General features: G+C 34.6%; 2 protein-coding genes across 3 annotated transcripts; one reads left to right on the forward strand and one right to left on the reverse strand.

Moving 5' to 3' along the window:
* The first annotated feature begins 2,015 nt into the window (after positions 1–2,015).
* Positions 2,016–8,702, forward strand: LOC107638655 (kinesin-like protein KIN-13A). 2 transcript variants are annotated; one of them, XM_016342015.3, is made up of 13 exons: positions 2,016–2,423; positions 2,622–2,890; positions 2,983–3,204; positions 3,624–3,815; positions 4,323–4,427; positions 4,593–4,670; positions 4,825–4,906; positions 5,496–5,658; positions 6,052–6,387; positions 6,773–6,991; positions 7,093–7,693; positions 7,796–7,861; positions 8,241–8,702. In XM_016342015.3, exons 2-13 carry the CDS (start codon positions 2,675–2,677, stop codon positions 8,421–8,423), a joined length of 2,463 nt encoding a protein of 820 aa, XP_016197501.1. In that variant the 5' UTR covers positions 2,016–2,423; positions 2,622–2,674; the 3' UTR covers positions 8,424–8,702. The 2 variants fall into 2 exon arrangements, with proteins under 2 accessions (XP_016197501.1, XP_016197508.1); XM_016342022.3 differs by having other exon boundaries at positions 2,077–2,423; positions 2,635–2,890.
* Positions 8,703–9,614: 912 nt separating this feature from the next.
* LOC107638674 (uncharacterized) lies at positions 9,615–10,306 on the reverse strand. The gene has a single exon (XM_016342033.3). The coding sequence runs from the start codon at positions 10,187–10,189 to the stop codon at positions 9,842–9,844; it is 348 nt and encodes a 115-aa protein (XP_016197519.1). The 5' UTR covers positions 10,190–10,306; the 3' UTR covers positions 9,615–9,841.
* Between the last annotated feature and the right edge of the window lie 2,613 nt (positions 10,307–12,919).

Below are 12,919 nucleotides of genomic sequence, written 5' to 3' on the forward strand. Positions count from 1 at the left end.
AACACCCTTTTTCACACTTATTTTTAAATTGTTTTAAATTTTTAATGGAAAAAACAGGCTAATAAAAATCCACGAGCGTTTTATCAACAAAATATTTCATGGTTTTATGAGCATGGTAATTAATTGGTTCCTTAGCTTATTATTGCGTGGCGTTGGCCTCTCCCAATGAGTAAAAGCCTATAAGGATGATGAGAGTAATTTAAGTCTACAACTCTAAAGTTTAATTTAATAAAGTTTTTTTAGAAGTATTTTATTAAACTTAACCTTTCAAACATAATTTACTAAAAGTTGTAATAGTTATTTTTGAACGTTTAAAATATCTTTAAAAGACATAAATATAATGAAAGACAAGAATAAATATAAGTATTCATTAATATATAATATTTCCAACTTTTTAAAACTAAAAATACGAATATATAAAAAAAATTATTTATCAAACACAAAAAAAGTGTTTATAATATTTTTCAAAAGTTCAAAACTATATATTTTTCTAAAAATATTTTAACTATATTAGATGTATATTAAAATTAATTATTAATATAAAATATTTATTAAAATAAAAAATATATTAAAAAGATAAATAATATTTATATAGATTATGTTACGTATACACTAAAATCAGCTATTAAAATCAGTATAAGATATATGTTAGAATACAAATACACATTGAAAATAAATTAAACTACACATGTATTTAGCTAATGAGTTATAGCTCAAATAGCATAGTCTCTCCATACTCAATTAAGAGGTTGCGGATTCGAGTCTCCTATCTTTAGTAAAAAAAAAAAAATACACATGTATTTATACACTAATACATTGGTGACTGAATTTAGTGTCTGATTTTAGTGTACAAATAACATTTTTCTATTTATATTTATATACAAACATACAGTGACTAATTTAATTTACATGTCATTTTTACCATTGAACCAAAAGCAAAGGAATAACCCGTGAAAGTTTTTCAGCATTCATTAATTCCACCCACCCATTCCCACGAACTGTGCAAATTTAGTATATATAATCATCTTTATATAATTTTGACAATTATCAATGTTATAATTGCAGATTGTCATAAGTTTAATAATAATGCCTGATCAATTTGACAGTGCTTTGTTATAATCATAGCATTTGAGATGCCATATACATGGGACCATGTCCATATCACACAATCTGTTAAAATGTCCGATTGGTTATTTAGGGCAACTACAAAGTAGGCAAGTACCACCAAGTGCTCCGTATAAAATCAAATGGTTAAATGCTTGTCGTTAATTGTGTAATTCTAGGTTTGACATTTTTTTACTGGCCAAAAAATTAAACTCCTTAGTGTTCATGGTCCTAGTACCATAATTTCATACATCTAGCTAGCGCAAAACTCTTGGATAGTGATTGGGTAAGAAACTCAGAATGAACCGATCCCCAATGCCGGCCCTTTCCGTTAAAATCCATTATCTAATAGAAAAGAATAGTTAATTGGTGGTGACTGGTGAGTATAATTAGAGTTAGAGGAACGCTCGTGGTTGCATGATTTTCCGTAGAGATATTGAGTTGTAGTAGTACAACTAGCAAACAAAGAAGAGAAATTCGAATCTATGAATATTTGGAGCTTGCGTCTGCCAAGCCTGCTTTGAGTCTGTGACTGATATTAATAATAGAACTCAACAATTGCGCATGGACTTCACATGCACCTTCATCCTTCACACTCATCTACCCCATCTAACCGAGCATCCAATGCCTCCTCTATTGTCTTGTTTATGCAAAAGAAAGCTTGCTAAAGAATACTCATATGATATATGTAACTAAAATATTTGTTGGCGGGTACGTCAACGAAAGGGAAGAGGTGAAGGTACGTTAACCTGTTACCCACTTCAAAGCTTAGACATCAAATTGAAATGGCGTCCGGTACAAGCTATATATTGGGAAGAGGAACCTTAATCTCTCATGATTAAATCCTTTTACCAAAATAATATCACATATGAATTAAAAGGAGAGACGGGTGAGGGCATAATGGTCTTTACAGAAAGAGACTTGAAATTCATCAGAGCCGTTTTAATTTAATTTAATAATTTTGTATTTGACAGATACATTTGTCGTTCAGAAGGTATATCTCCATCATTCATATCATCAACCCTTTTATCCTTCTCTCTCTCTCTCTCTCTTCGCCGAACCCATTCGCTTCTTCACTCTCAGACCTAAATTGGAAGCGCCACTTTTCTCACTTTCCGTTCCTCTTGTGATTTTCGATCACTTTCAGATCTCAATTGCAATCCAGGCCTTGCCGATCATCATTTCGCACTGCAGATCTCGATTTTCCTCTGCGCGATCCCTCTCCATTTCACTTTAATTCCGAATTTTGCTGATCTTGGATTCCTTCCCTCCACTCCTCATTTTCATGTTCTTCTTCGGATCGCAATTCTCCCCTCATAGTGAGTGCTGCTTCTTGTTTATTGATTCTCTTCGGTAGTAATCATTTGGTGCTGTTTCCTTAATTCTCATCGAACGTTAGTATTTACTGCTGTTACTGTTACTGTTACTGTTACTGTTATTGTTCCTCTTCCTCTTCTTCTTCTTGCTGTTGTTGTTACTGTGATGATGATTGTGATGGTTTTGTTGTTTGTGCGAAGCGTGTGTAAACAGATCTTGAAAATTGGCGCCCCAAAGACGGTCGCAGCGCCACATGGGTGGCCAGATGCAGCAGAACAATGCTGCAGCCACCGCTCTGTACGACCACGCCGCCGGTGGTTCCCTGCACAATGCGGCAGGACCTGCCACCGATGCAGGCGATGCCGTTATGGCAAGGTGGCTGCAGTCCGCCGGCCTGCAGCATCTGGCCTCTCCCTTGGCCTCCACAACCGCTATCGACCAACGCCTCCTCCCCAACCTCCTCATGCAGGTTTGTCTTAGTATAGGTTAATTTGAAGGTGCTAATTTTTGTGTATGGTAGTAGCATCTGATATGACTTGAATGAACTTGATGTTTTCATAGGGTTATGGGGCACAATCCGCAGAAGAGAAGCAGAGGCTTTTCAAGTTGATGAGAAACCTCAATTTTAATGGGGAGTCTGGTTCAGAGCCATATACACCCACTGCACAAAGCTTTGGTGGAGTGGCTGCATCGGAAGGGTTTTATTCTCCCGAGTTCCGGGGGGATTTTGGAGCTGGGCTTTTGGATCTTCATGCTATGGATGATACAGAGCTTCTGTCCGAGGTACGTTTCTTTGCATGATAGATACTCGTTCCTTCAAGTCAACTATAGTCTACGGTATAATTTACTTGTAATATCCTATATGGCGGTTGGTTGTAGAAGATATTACCCCGTTATTATTAAGCTGTTGTCGTTAAAAAGTTTACAAGTTTCTTGTACCATCTTATGCAACTGTTTGTTTTGGTGGCAGTGAAAAATCTGGTTATATTCCAAGGCTTGAAAAGCTATCTTGAGTTTGAACAGCTAAACTTTTAACGTATAACACTTATGTTTTTATTATCACTTTTTTGTTGCTCATGTTTGTTCTCAATTGTTCCCTTAGGTTGCTTAATTTACCATGATTTTCTTGATTAGTAGTACAGGTATCTTTGCTAGCATATATTGTATTGGCTCTGATATTCTGATTATGTTCCGCTTATCAGCATGTTATTTCAGAACCCTTTGAGCCATCTCCCTTCATGGCTGGAGGTACCAGAGTATTTGAAGATGAGTTAAATCCAATTACCAGCAATCAGGAACGTGGAGAGGCAGATGCTGATGCATCAAGTTTTCTACCTGTAAATGAAAAGGAGAATAGTACAAGAGAAAATAATGTTGCTAAGATCAAAGTTGTGGTATGTATTTTATGGGCACAAGTAATGTATAAATACTTGATGCTTGAGATGGCTTCATACTTTTTCATTAGTGCATGTATATATATGTTCCTCCTTGGGTCCTGGTAGTTTTCTGATTGAATTATTTTTTATTTACTTTTTATATTTTTATATTATAACAAGCAACCACCACCACTATGCTGCTTACCATCATTTCCCCTCAAATAGAAGAGGGATTATAGTAAAATGTGTATCATTTTTAAAGAAACTGATGAGTAGTAATTGTAAATGCATCTTTTATCGATAGTTGCTACTTGCTGCGTGTTAATTTAAAGAAGCATTATTCTTCTTCAGGATCATCAAAATGTAATTTTGGATTTTAAACAGTTGAGGGGATTATGCAAAACATTTGGGCCACAGTTTTAACTTACTAGAATACCCTTACTCATATCAATCATCTATGCTATTTTTATTACTATTATTATTAGTTTTGCTTTAACATAGTTTGCTTTTAATTGTGTGTATTAGGTACGCAAAAGACCTTTGAATAAGAAGGAGCTTGCTAAGAAGGAGGATGATATTGTAACTGTATATGACAATGCATATTTGACAGTCCATGAACCCAAGTTGAAGGTTTGTTTATGTTTGATTGAAGCGCTATATTTACCATTTAGAACTATTTGTGTTCAAAAGTCGTATTATAGCTGACTCAATATCAAGTTCTTATTTATTTATTCTTGTGATATTATTTTAATTTTTTATGTTCAAAGATCTGATTATGTGTTCTACTCATGAAAGGTTGATTTGACAGCTTATGTGGAGAAGCATGAGTTTTGTTTTGATGCTGTTCTTGATGAGAATGTTAGCAATGATGAAGTAAGGCACCTATTTATCAAAGACTAATTTTTATTTTATTTTTTTCCTCTTTCTTTAACTTCATCTGTATTTGATTTAATCATTGGGTAATATGATCATTGTTTGCCTGTCTCTGACTTGCGTTGCTAAAAGCAAGGTTGTTTTGTGACAACAGGTATATCGAGTTACAGTTGAGCCAATTATTCCTACAATTTTTCGGAGGACCAAAGCTACCTGCTTTGCATATGGTCAGACAGGTGAGAAGCTATTATTACTGGTTTATAATACTTGTACCAGTTTTTTCATTCCAAAATACTTTCCATTTTTTCTCAACATTATCTATTCTTTTTATTGGCTTTACTTGTCTAGTTTGTTAATTGATCTAAGTGGTTATAGATGGTTCTTGATATTGTCAATAGCTAAGCATATTAACCAGACCCCTTTAAAAAGATAGACATCCGTTCTTTTCAATCTTTATTTTGGTCCCCCTTTTTAATTGGAAATCCTAACATTTTTCCTGGATGGTAAATGAAATATGGCCCAATTTATTTTAAAGTTCAAAAATATATCATAACATGCCAATAATGTGCTGAGAGTTGGAGGTTAGTGATGGCCTTGGCCTTGACTGAGATAATAACAGTACTTGTGCTGGATGTACTTACACAACTAATGTGTGTCAAACTCCCTTTTTATGGACGCATTGACAGTTATCATGAAGCATAAGTTTAATTGGTGTTACCATTACTTTCTTCATTCACATTTCATAGCTGCTGCTTGATAATCATATAGCCTCCTCATCAGTTACTTTCTTTTGTTAGCATGATGCTAGTAGTGTTGTACTTTCAGGTAGTGGCAAAACATACACAATGCAACCTTTACCACTCCGAGCTGCCGAAGACCTTGTTAGACAGTTGCATCAACCAGTTTACCGAAATCAGAAATTTAAATTGTGGCTTAGCTACTTTGAAATATATGGTGGAAAGCTTTTTGATCTTCTGAGTGACAGAAAGTGAGTTTCTCTTATCTCCTCTGATCTTTCATATGAACAAACTGGGTGTATTAGTCTAAATGTAGATGATGCTGCCGTTGTAGTGCTATTTGTCCTCAATGCATTATTTGTGCCTCTGATATGAATACTTTTCAATTTGTGATATGGACCCTAATTAGATGATTGTGTTTTTACTATTTGCATCAAGCAGCACTAACTTTTCTGCATTAATGGTTTATTGTTTGCATTAATTTTACCTTTCAGCTATATATGAATGTAAACACTATTTGTCCAAACTTATATACATTAAAAGATTTATTGCACTCTCTCTATGTGCATCAATTGCATGTTATGCTACTGGATGCACATGTTATTAATGGATTTCTGAGTGCGTATGCTTGTTACTCTGCATAGGAAACTCTGCATGAGAGAAGATGGACGTCAGCAAGTTTGTATTGTAGGACTGCAAGAATTTGAAGTTTCTGATGTACAGATTGTCAAAGAATTCATTGAAAGGGGGAATGCCGCAAGAAGTACCGGATCAACAGGTGCTAATGAGGAGTCCTCCAGATCACATGCTATCTTACAACTTGTTGTAAAGAGGCATAATGAGGTAAAAGAAAGCAGGCGGAACAATAACAATGATGGGAATGAGATGAAAAGTGGGAAGGTTGTAGGGAAGATTTCTTTCATCGATCTTGCTGGAAGTGAAAGAGGTGCTGACACTACAGATAATGACCGTCAGACACGGTATGCTTGTATTTAAATCATTGCCTCCTGGATACCGAATGCTTGCATGGGGTCTTCATTCTACTGATTTTTTTTTTAGTTTCTCTACCGATGACATTTATGGTTGAACGTGAACTTAATAGATCTTCTTTGTAGCTAATGTTTTTATGTCTGATACCATTGCAAACCTAAAACAAAAATGAAAAAAAGAATCATCTTATGTTTCTTGAGTAATTGTGCTGCTCTTTCTCGATGGTGAAACATGATGTGGGACGACAATTTGGGACGACTCTATTGTTGTTATTGCTTCAATGAGTTCCTTCTTCCTTGCCTGTTCAGCTCAATAACTTTCTCATATAATAAAAATATTGCTTCACTTCTGCCACTTCATGTATCATTGATGTAGGATTGAAGGAGCAGAAATCAATAAGAGCCTTTTAGCTTTGAAGGAATGCATTCGTGCTTTGGACAATGACCAGATCCATATTCCTTTTCGTGGAAGCAAACTGACAGAAGTGCTCCGCGACTCATTTGTTGGCAATTCAAAGACTGTTATGATCTCCTGTATATCACCAAATGCTGGGTCATGTGAACACACACTTAATACATTAAGATATGCAGATCGGTATGTGTTTACCTTTTGTGATTCATATCATGGTGTCCCCTTCTCTTATGCGTGTTCATGCTTGCGGATACTAACCAACCTTTTCATAATAATGTGAACAGTGTGAAAAGTCTATCTAAAAGTGGAAATCCTAGGAAAGACCAAGCCCCAAGTCCAGTTCCACAAACAACTAAGGAGGTCTCATCCACATCATCCTTTCCAGCTAGTGTTGCTGCAGAGGAAGTTAATGATCAACGTCAAGAGGTGAAGACAGTTGATACGGGCAGGAGAGTGGTTGAAAAGGAAAACTCATTTTACAGCTCTGCTGCCGCTGATGTTGACAGGCAACCATCAAGTTTTTCTTCAAGTAACTTGTTCAATGGGCGAGAGGACAAAAGCTTGGCTTCTGTCTCAACAGACAGGGAGAGGGTTGAAATGAAGAGTTCTTCTTACAGTGATTCTACCAGTCAAAAGATGAACTCTAATTCCCAAAATGACGTGAATCAGAAAGTGCAAAAGGTGTCACCCCCACGCAGGAAAGGGACAAAGGATGAGAAATCTGAAAGGGCTGTAAACTGGATGAAAAGGGATGCCAATGGTTCTGATCAGTCGACCACAAGCTCCAAGCAGCAGAATTCCGGGAATTATAATACAGTTACAACTGCACCCAGGCAGTCTGAAACAGAAGCCTCTCCTGATGGAAATATCAATGCAATACTTGAGGTTTGCCAGACATTTTGGAGCTATTGGCTTTACCGATTTTTGGTTGAATGTAAAACTTGTTTATGCCATCTTTTTTCTTACCACCATTTTTTGCTTTTGTAGGAAGAAGAAGCACTGCTTGCTGCTCATAGGAAAGAAATCGAGGATACAATGGAGATAGTACGCGAAGTGAGTTATTACATTCTTTTTTAAGCTTAATATTGAAACTGTAAAGTTTAAATGGGAAACAGCATCACGATATTAGGTCGGATAGGCAGTTAAAGGATACCTTTCCCTATTTAAAATAAGAGAAATGCTAGAGGGTCATTATTTTTAGCTAATCAACCTAATTCTTTTAGTTTAGTAATCCAACAATATATGTTAGCCTATACTTTTAAACATTGATGGCCAAAAATAATAAATTATGAATAGTCTTCTAGCATTTCTCTTAAAATAAACTAAAATATCTTGGTTGTCAATAAAAAATAAATAAAAGTAAAAATAAAAATAAATGCTTTCAACTTATGATCTGTTGAGTTGGTGATCATCTTAATTTTTGGTTTCTTAGGAGATGAAATTATTGGCAGAAGTGGATCAGCCAGGAAGCCTTATTGACAACTATGTAACCCAGCTGAGTTTTGTTCTCTCTCGCAAAGCAGCTAGTCTCGTCAGTCTTCAAGCCCGGCTCGCAAGATTCCAACATCGACTAAAAGAACAGGAGATACTAAGTAGAAAAAGAGTACCTCGTTGAGAGACCTGGTTTTATTCAATGATGATCATGTGTATGTTCTTGATGTAATTTGTTAGCAAATATATAGTTTAAAGGTTTTTGTTCATTTGATATCAGCGGATCTTTCGTTGGATATTCAAATTTAATTCACTTAAATGTATATTTGTCTCCTTGTGTGATGTTACTTCGACCTCATGCCTTGCAAGTTGAATTCGTGTAAAAAAAAAAAAAAACTTAATATGATTCTCTCCTGTCAAATTACTGAAGTAGTATAACATATCTATTATAAAATTTTAGTGCTATCTAACTACATAAAACATAATCTAGTATCAAAATTGTTCTCATTTGACATAGATAAAGTTTAAACCTACTTGGCAATTTGGTATTCTGTTGGTTTCACGAATTAGGTTTTCTGTATCCTGGGTTCTAGAAGCAAGCTAGGGTGACACCGTTGATGTGTTGGGATCTAATTAACGTTAGGAGAATGATATTTGGAGGGATAAGCATCACTTATGTAAACACATGTATTGCCTGGTATATAATTTTGTGTGAAAGCTTAGGGAGGGGAACAGGTAGCGTCTCAAAAGATGGATGCATTTGAGTTAGTACTTAGTAGTAAGCAATTAAGCATTTTGTGCACATGATGCGATGAGAAGGGGACGCTTGTCAGATGGCAGGCAGACACAGGCACAGCGTCTTTAGTGGATCTTTGTGTGGAGCAAGATTCACTTTGTCCTTTAAGTCCATTGGTATCTTTGATCACCCTCATGTGGATCTTGATCCTGTCGTCTGATCTCTTTTATGCCAGCCATTACACAAACAACAAAGCGATCCATCTCAAAAGAATAGATCAGAGGATCCAATGCTGCTTCACATAAACACAATTTAAATGCTGAGAAGAAACATGGTTATAATTTCGTTGGTTGGTTACTATCCCATACCATATAATAAGGGATCCACCAGGCACACGTAACAACCGTTTACGCGTCCACAAAACTGTACAAACTTCAAACTACTCCGAAGCACCCCGCACCGCACATTACACAGGTCAGTCAGCGCAACCGCATAAAACGTCAACAACACGAAAAACCGCCACCCACCACCGACAAAAAAAACACCAACATAATAGAATTGATTTGAATTTCCAAGTTGGACCGTCGGTCAAAGAAAAACAATAAGATTGCAAATAATAATAATAATAATAATAATGAGTTGATTCTAACTTGTTTGTTGAGATTGGAAGGTAAGAAATGAAATAAAGGAACAACTCGGACGATTATTACTACAAAAGCTGAGCATTGGTCCCTGGAATTATCTGAATTTCCCCGCATACATCTATCTAATCTAAAATCACAAAAAGAATTAAGAAATAATGGTACATACAAAAAACGAACAAGGTTGACTACTTGGAGCAGCTAGATCCAGAAAGTGAGTTGAGTTCAGTCGTCGGAATCGTCGCCGCCGAAGATGGAGACGCGGTTGTACAAGAGGAAGAGGATGAGGACGAGGAAGAGTGCGACGCCGGCGGGGGAGCCGGTGGCGCGGTGGATGGTATCAGGCTCGCCAGTGAAGATGGAAGAGATGAAGGAGCCGCGATCGGAGGAGAGGAACTGGATAGTGAGTAGGAGAATGATCGGTAGGAGTAGGAGGCCGAGGGGACTGAGAAGCTCTGAGATGGCTTCTGTGATGGCTTCACCCTGGTCTCCAATGAAGAATGGCACCACCACCACAATTGCCACCACAATTGCTAGAAGCATTCCATGGGGTGCACCCCTTTCTTCTATCATCTTTTCCTTTTCCTTTTTCCTTTTACTTTTGCTACCAATGGCCAAATCAAAATCGTATGTAACTACTACTTCATCACACTGCTTTCTGTGAATTATGTGTCCTTAAAATAAGTGCTTCTTCGGGTTGCGGGGACGCGTCTAACTTTCAAAAATAATTGCTCTTTTTTTTTTTTCTTTTAGAATTATGGAAAGAGTGAGTCAACTTGCATGTGCCTCCATGAAGGAAGTTTCATGCGCAATTGATTTTTTTTTTTTTGGGTCAGGTATGTTGTTTTGTTTATGTTGTGTGTCACACACTGCTTTGAAATTTTGGGCCTTCCTGATGGCAATTAATTAGGCTGCAATATCTAAGCCCATTTTCTCGGATATACCTATTTTTGTACTCTCTTCTGTGTCCATAGCCTTCAACTGCGGCCCAATGAAACCTAAAACACCTCAGCCGAGATTAATTAAATAAAAAAAAGAACGATAACCAATTAAATGATTCTTATAATTTTTTTTGTTTGTCCAAGATATCCCCTAATTTAATAGGTCAAAAATTAATCTATTACAAATCTGAATTCTATTTAAGAATTTATTATTGGCCAATCAATTATTGTACGCACAAAGTATAATTTAAACTCTAATACTTATTTAAGGAGATGAATAAATTAACTATTCGACCAATCCAAATTAATGAAAGAAATTTTTTACTTAAACAAGTATTAAAGATATAAATTTTACTTTTGTGTATATAATAACCCATTATTCGGCGATAAATAAGTGTTTGGAAGGTACTTATGTAGTTATGTTTGCATTTAGATTTTAAGATGTAAGGCTGGCCCACACATGGTGCCAATCTTGTGGTTACACAGAAAATAGTTGGTCATGTTGGCTGTTTTGTTAAAATGAAAAGGTGAAATATAAGGTACATATCAAAGTTTAAAGATATGCTACGTGGCAAAATATAAACCATACATTTTAAAGTCACACTTTTCATTTAAAATTGTAACACTTTACAAAGAAAAGCGTCACCTAATGGAAAAAAGTAAATTAGAAGATTTAAGAGAAGAAATAATTAAATTATCAAAATTAATAGATAAAAAATTAATGATTTTAACCAATGTTAATTGTAATGACACCGAATTCTTAAAATCAATACAAAACGATTTTTCTCAAAATCTTTATTTTACTATAAGTTTTATTGAAGGACTTCAAAAACCCGAAAAAACTTATTTTTCACACGGAACTTCTAAAAAATGCTACCATGGAAATGATTCCCCACATCTTTATCATACTTTTAACCCACAATTAAATTCTATAGTAGATATGCTTGAAGAAATATTAATATCCATAAAATTTCAAAGAAATAAGGAAAAAGAGAATCCCAAAGAAGAAAAATTCTAAAATATAATCAACATAACAGACTTAAAAGTAAAACCACCATTGAAATTATGAATATTGAAGAAAAATTAGAAGAAGTTACAATGCTTTTTAAACAATTAAAAATGGCTCAAGAAAATAATATTATGGAACATGGTTTTCAAATAGAAGAAGAATTAGTAAATTCTGAAAATATAGAAAATGAAGAACACATTCTAAATTATTCAAGTGACGAAGAACCAGCAATTCCAATACAAGTAAAAAATGAAGCTGGAACATCTAAGGATAATCAATCTCAATTTAAATGGGAAACAGGTTTTGATAATTATGCTTTTAAAAAAGGGTTTACAAATAAAGATTCAAAATATACAAAAATACCATCAAAATATGTTCCTAAAATTCAGGAAATGGAAGGAGAAAGAATGCTCGATTTAGACTGTAAAAAGAACGAAAAAGAAATTTTCGAAAATTGGTTGAATTCCTTTTTATTAGAAGCCTTTACTAATCCAAAACTTAGTGAATTGTCTGGAAGAGATATTTGGAATTACATAGGGTTTCATACTAAAGGAACTATAAGAGATTATATGACATCAATAGAAAACCAAATAATAGAAGAATTAGCAACAAAAACTACAGCTTATGATAAGATATTATATATAATGATGATTCTATATAAAGAATTTTTTGGAAAAAATATTATAGATCATAGACAAGAAGTTTATAATAAAGAATATCAAGAAGCAAAAAACCATTTAGCTAATATTCAGATATATGATCTATGTAATGTAGAGTCTTATATATGTGAATATAGAATACATTATTACAAATTAAAAGAAGAAGATAAAAATCATTATCTTAGTATGTATATAACAAAACTTCCATATCCTGCTAATGAATTTATAATGGGAAGATTTATAAGAGAAATAAATAGAGGAACAATTGAAAATAACTTTGGTGGAGCAACCTCTGCAATAAGAGAGGAAATAAAAGAACGTTGTATGCAAGAAGCAACTCAAAAAAGATTTGCAAATATAATTAGAATTTGCTGTCAAGATAATGAAGAGATACCTCAAAAATATGGTCTTAATAAAAATTTTCAAAGAAAAAGAAAATATCAATTTAGAAAAAGAAAATACTATCCAAACTGAAGAAAAAAGAGATATTTTAAAAAGGAAAATAATAATAAAAACAAAAGACAAAGAAATAACTATTGCCCGAATAAAAAAGAAAATTGTAAATGTTGGTATTGCCAAGAAGAAGGACACTATGCAAATGAATGTCCGAAAAAGAAGGATAAAAAGGATCTTACTAAACAAATAGAAATTGCTAAGTCTTGTTTCATGGAATCTTTAGAGGAATCTGATGATA

The sequence above is a fragment of the Arachis ipaensis genome, chromosome B1, assembly GCF_059453495.1.
Source record: "Arachis ipaensis isolate K30076 ecotype BB chromosome B1, ASM5945349v1, whole genome shotgun sequence".
NCBI lineage: Eukaryota > Viridiplantae > Streptophyta > Magnoliopsida > Fabales > Fabaceae > Arachis > Arachis ipaensis.